Genomic DNA, 6,010 nt, shown 5'->3' on the forward strand with positions numbered 1-6,010 from the left:
CATCTTTTATTGCTAGTATAAGTGTCATCATTAAAAAAACAATGCAAAACTATATCAACATATAAAATATAATTCAGTGATACAATAAATATATATATATACAAAAACAATTCACAGTTTCTTAAACAAAAGCATGTTTTCACATTCGATACTTTATCACCAAGAGATGATAAACTAAATAGAAAATTCTATATTACAGTAGTAATAGTTGAATTAATCATTTCCTTTAGTTCCCCTTTTACGTTCCTCTTGTTAATCCTGCAAACATGAAGAGACACACAGTACATTACAATCTGAAGGATGAAAAGTGCTGCAATGTCCAAGTTTAAAAGTATGAGTTAAAATGATTCATTAGCATGATTTGATTTCACTTATAATAAGAAGATAATAAAAGCAAAACATCATCATAGACAAACTTACTCCTTGAGAGAAATCACCCAGTCTACACTAGGATTGAGACACGTCATTCCTTTCTTCAATGTAGCACTGTAAGAAACAAATGGATAATTATTTAAAATCTATTATTATTTTGAAAGACCACTGTAAGGAAAAAATACGTGACATTCTGGTAAATCATGATTTTATCGTTAAATTATGTTCACCCCCCAAAAAATGGACATTCTCTCAAGTAAATTTTCTATTTACTTTTCTGACTTTTTCTTCTTCCGTAGAACACAAAAGTAGTTATTTATAGCAGAATATCCAAGCTGCTCTTTTCCATATAAAGCAAGACCTTTTATTTTATTTTACAGAAGAACAGCTCAGGCATTCTGCTAAACATCTGGTGAAAATAAAAGCCATACAGGTTTGAAACAACATGAAGGAGAATAAATTAAGCCTCAAATTCATTCATTCAGACGAAACATCATGTATCATCATCAGGTTTTTTTCACACGCTACCAGCCACTCTAATGATCTTAAAGACCTTTTAATATGATGGCTTAAATCTTTCAAATTAGTGAAAAAAGCATCAACAAGTGTCCACCACACATGTGAACTCCTGAGGTGAAGAAAAAGAAGAAGAAGAAGAAGAAGAAGAGGAATGTGGAACACTCACATGATCTCCTCATTTTTGCAGTGTGGTCCAGCAGGAATCACCCTCAACGAGAGTATTCTTCCAGTACGAATTGGTGGGCCTGAATGTGTTTGAATGCACAGGCAGCGCCTGTTGATGTGAGGCATTCCTGCAGTGACAGAGAGAGAGAGTTGGTGTAAATATCTGCAAATGAATGGATTTAAAACACAGTTTATGAATGTTATATTCTGCTTACCTTCTGTTGTGGACAGCAGTGCAGCGGTGCAGATCAGAAACACGAAGGCTGTTACGGTGAACTTCATCATTCTGAATCAGCGTTGTGCAGAGAAATGCCAGTAAACGTGTGAAGTGAGCGTCTGCTGTAGTCTAACACAGGCCTGCTGCACTCTCCCTTTTAAAGAGAGAAACTCTCTCACGACACGAGAGTGTGTTGCGCAATTATGGTTCCCGACTAATCTTCTCTTCCAAGGAACTCTATCTTTCTCGCTGTCACTCTCAGTGGCTATTATTTATTGTAATTTCCGATCAAGCCATCAACATTATCAAAACTTTGCTGAAACTTGCAGTTGCACACAATCTACTACAGTCCTTCTGTCGTCTGATTGATAGTTCATACTAGTTTTGGCAAGTTAAATGCCTTTTAGTTTAATTGTAAAAATGTCCAGCTTTCAGCTTGTGGTTCTTTTTTTGCTGTGAAAATCTTTACTGATTTTTATAAAGTAAACATAAGAATAACTTTAGTGATATTTCAAGATGAACATTTACAAGACTGATGCAACTATGGTTTACTTGAATATTCATACATTTTGTTCAAATCTGAGTATCAGAAATGATCCATCAGGCTTTTGAGGAATGTTTATTTGTTCATCTCTCAATAATTATTGTGTTGATACAAACTACAGAACTTTGATCATAAAACTAAGTATTTACATATCTAATTATAAGACATTTTGGGAGATATCAAGTGAAAACTGATATTTATATGCATTTTATGGAAGCAGTCTGCTATACTGTTATAAAGATCTCATTCAAGCTTTCAGAATTTCGAAATAAATAAAAAAAGCTCAGTTTGGGCCTCTGAATAACATGTTGATGCCATAAACTCTCCTATTGCATTCGAGTCTATTTTGACCCAGAAAAAAGATTGTTATTTTTTTTATCCATAATTTTTAGTATGAAGATGAAATCTTTTAAGTGTGTTAAGATAAATATCACTTATTTTTTAACAACCTTTTAAACTAAATTGTTACACCTTTTGCGTTCTGGACCGTTTTGACCTGAAAGTGAACTGTGGCTTTACACACTTTTTTCATCTATATGTTTGATATTCTGTAAAATACATCAAGCATCTTTCCTATGCTCATACACATGTTTGTTCCTTTCCTCTGGGGCTGCGTTTTGTTTAGAAACATACTTGTGAATACACACAATCTTTTTCACGAATACACACAATTATTCTGAAATTAAAATAAAATAATTAAAACAAACTAATGTCTTAATGTGTTTGTGTGTTTGTAGAGCAACTGTACATAGACCAACATTTAAGAGGTTTTTTAGAAAAAGAATGTGTAGGTTTCATAAATTTAAACATTGACTTCCATAGTATGAAAAAAGAAAAAAACTATGGAAGTCAGTGGGGTCCATCATCTGTTTGGTTACCAACATTCATCAAAATATCTTCTTTTGTGCTCAGGAGAAGAAAGAAATTCATGCAGGTTTAGTCAGAACAACTTCAGGGTGAGTAAATGATGACAGAATAAAAAATTTTGGGTGAAGTTATTATGAATGTTTTATAAGCTTATACATTCCACCAGGTCCAAACACACATAAAAACATATGTATATAATTCTGAATGATTTGCTTTTTATTCTACTCTAACATAAATATTGGTAGTCCAAACAGACATGCTTGGAAAAACCTTTTAAAATGATATTTTCAGGCAATTGGTTTGTTGCATCTGCCAAACTTCAGTTAAGCAGAAGTTTTGTTGCTTGTATCAGTTTGCTCTTTCATCAGTCCCTTTTAGGAAAAACATTGCAACAGTGCAAAACTAGTGAAACTGCTGATGACTAATTGAACTAGTCCAAGCAGTTCAAAAAAAGAGAAAATATCAGAGGTGAATGTGTCCTTAAAGGGAACAGATGACATTTTCAGATGTGAATTTTGGCACTGCACAGCTGTACAATCAGGTATTGGACGGGAATCTGATTGTGTTTGTGCTGACAAGATCAGCTCTCATTTCTTTTCTATCATTTTAAATCTTAACATCAGATAACAAAGTTTACACAGACAGTGCCAATTTCTGCTACACAGTTTATGAGCAAGTGGCAGAAAATGTGTAAACATAAGTTTCATCATCTTTCCACGGAATAACTTCTCTATGGCCTAAACAGATAAAAGTGAACTTTCTTAAGTTCCAGTTTGTTTATTGCGCTCTCTGTTTGGAGAACTGCAGACTTCCAGAGTGGGACGAGTCTGATGACGAACGTATCAGGAATCTAGGCATGTGAGAACCGATATCAGAGATCAGATATCAGAAAATCATGTTCAAGAAAATGACTATATGCGTAAATCACACGCTGCCTACACCACTAACTGCGACACAACGGAAACATTATCTTATCCACATCAATTATTAGTTCACACACAAATTAAAGTTTATTCATGCTAACTCACCCACATCCAAACCTAGATGTCGCTCTCCCATGGAAAACAAAAGCAGATGTATTGTCTCGGCACAGCTTTAATCCTGCTCATCATTAGTCAAGCAAGTATATTGCTCATGCCTGGGTGAAGTTTTGTTTAAGTTTAGAGACGTGCTCCAGAAAAAAAGTTCACGGAGGCGGAGAGGCAGAAAGCATACCCTGTGTATTTTCTTTATTTTACTAAAGCACAATGTTTTGTTTCGATTGTAAGTGGACACATAAAACAATTGACATTTAAAGGGTTAGTTCACCCAAAAATGAAAATTCTGTCAGTAATAACAGACGCGCGACGCTTAAACACAATGTGAAAAGACTCGAGGCCCAGAGAGAAGGAAATGAAAAGTGGAATAAAGTCGTTATTTTTGTTTGTTTTTGCGCACAAAAAGTATTCTCGTCGCTTTATAAACTTAAGATTGAGTCACTGTAGTCACTTGGAGTATATTAACGATCTCTTTAATACATTTTCTGGGCCAGCAAGTTTCAGTCCCTTAGAAGCCTATGGAGGAGTGAGACAACTCTCAGATTTAATCAAAAATATCTTAATTTGTGTTCCGAAGATGAACGAAGGTCTTACGGGGTTGGAACAACATGAGAGTGAGTAATTACTGACAGAATTTTCATTTTTGGGTGAACTAACCCTATAACAGTTTATTTTTTCAGATTTCTTAAGTCTGTATGACCATAAATGACAGAGTATTTTAAGTCAATTTTGCTGCTATGTGAAAAAATCCAGCAAAACGCGCCGGCGCGTTTGTCGACACCAGAGGATTGTGACTAAAAATATATGCTCACTCACATCAAGATGCCTCTGCAGTGATGGAGTCCATGCAGGAAGAGCAGCGTTTGGCACTGCATCGCTTTTCAGCACGAGCAGTGCTGTTGCAACCAGCAACACTACACATACGTCCCATCCTAACCACTGTAAATACAGATAAAGCTAATGCTAAAAATATACGCTAACTTGAAGCTATTCTAACTTATGTAATACTATGCTACTAACTAACTATGCCTCTAACAATACTACACTAACTGCGAATTAACTACCTAGGCTACACGAAATAATCTAAATAACTAACGTTATATAAATGTTATGCTAACTAGATGATATACGCTATCCTGATCGTTTTCAATACTGCAATCCCAACTCTGACTCGCTACAGTGGTTTTGACGAAACAAGATGTTTTTATACCAGGGGCTGCCAAGGGCATGGTGACCTGTTTACATCACGCAGTAAGTTAGGCTACCTGCTTATAAGTGGCTTGTTCGACTTCATGCAGCTCTGCGCAGACCGATCGGCGGCTGACTTGAAGCAGTTTTTGTCCGACTTGATACAGCGCGGACGCCACGTGACTGTGATGTATGCCATCAAAGAGCCGCAAGAGCGATTCGATTTTTATAACAGTAAACGCTCTTTTCATGTTGTTGCAATGTTATATTGTGTCATGTTGATCAAATTAAAACTGATTAAAAAATGTAGACTCCACTTCATTGATAGTAGGCCTAGCTTATGTTGAACTTTATTCTTGTTCAAACAGACGCTGTATAAAGCAGTAGCTACATAAAGTATTGAATGAAAATGTCTCTGAAACATCTGTGTATTATTTGGCAAATATTGCATTTATTTCACTTCAGCTGTGGTAAAGTATGCAAACACCACGTGAGCGGTCACTACGGAAACCAGAAAGTGTCCGACTTCATGTCTCAGTTTGCAGCTCCTCCCCGCCTGCACGCGGCTACTCTCACCGATCGGATACATCCAGCCGCAGCCGATGTCGAAGACACCTAATGTCACGCAGTACCACAACTTCCAATAGGAAAATTCAACTGCAGTAGCCACCGTTATACCTGAAGAGGCCATATATTGTAGAATTAAAACACTTTAAACCCAAATGTCAAAAAAAATGACTCCAATCAATGAACAGTACTAATAAAGTCTTACAAATCATTAACTAAAAAAAGTTGTTTTAGGGTTTAGTTACCCTTTAAATAACAAACTAAGATCAAATAAAATTAAAAAAGAACACTTAAACTTACATCAACATGATAAAAACTATCTAAAAATGACAGAAAACATCTAAGGGAAAAATGTATTTCAAGGGTGATAATTTGGTTGTTTAGTTTGCCTCACGTCCCATTAGAGTTTACGGAGAGGGCGGGTTTTATGACCTTTACTGGGACCAACCACCTGGGGGCGATCGAGACGCTTTGGCATCTCTTTGCAGACTTTATTGTGCGGCACGCTTGTAGTAATGAGAAAAAAGTCATTTT

At 35.9% G+C, this 6,010-nt stretch overlaps 1 protein-coding gene across 1 annotated transcript; it reads right to left on the minus strand.

Moving 5' to 3' along the window:
• On the minus strand, positions 1-1,431 carry LOC311286900 (growth-regulated alpha protein-like). The gene is made up of 4 exons (XM_084403345.1): positions 1,272-1,431; positions 1,058-1,184; positions 421-486; positions 1-258 (listed from the first exon to the last, which is right to left on the minus strand). The coding sequence occupies exons 1-4, from the start codon at positions 1,339-1,341 to the stop codon at positions 189-191; spliced, it is 333 nt and encodes a 110-aa protein (XP_084259471.1). The 5' UTR covers positions 1,342-1,431; the 3' UTR covers positions 1-188.
• Between the last annotated feature and the right edge of the window lie 4,579 nt (positions 1,432-6,010).

The sequence above is a fragment of the Rutilus rutilus genome (genome assembly GCF_951802725.1).
Source record: "Rutilus rutilus genome assembly, chromosome: 3".
Lineage (NCBI taxonomy): Eukaryota > Metazoa > Chordata > Actinopteri > Cypriniformes > Leuciscidae > Rutilus > Rutilus rutilus.

What these genes read in the sequence shown, in the direction of transcription:
- LOC311286900 (XM_084403345.1), bottom strand. Translation starts at nt 1,341, where the DNA reads ATGATGAAGTTCACCGTAACAGCCTTCGTGTTTCTGATCTGCACCGCT. An exon ending in ACTGCTGTCCACAACAGAAG is followed by an intron (nt 1,185 to 1,271) that starts GTAAGCAGAATA and finishes CTGTCACTGCAG; the next exon opens with GAATGCCTCACATCAACAGG. An exon ending in TGGGTGATTTCTCTCAAGGA is followed by an intron (nt 259 to 420) that starts GTAAGTTTGTCT and finishes TCATGTTTGCAG; the next exon opens with GATTAACAAGAGGAACGTAA.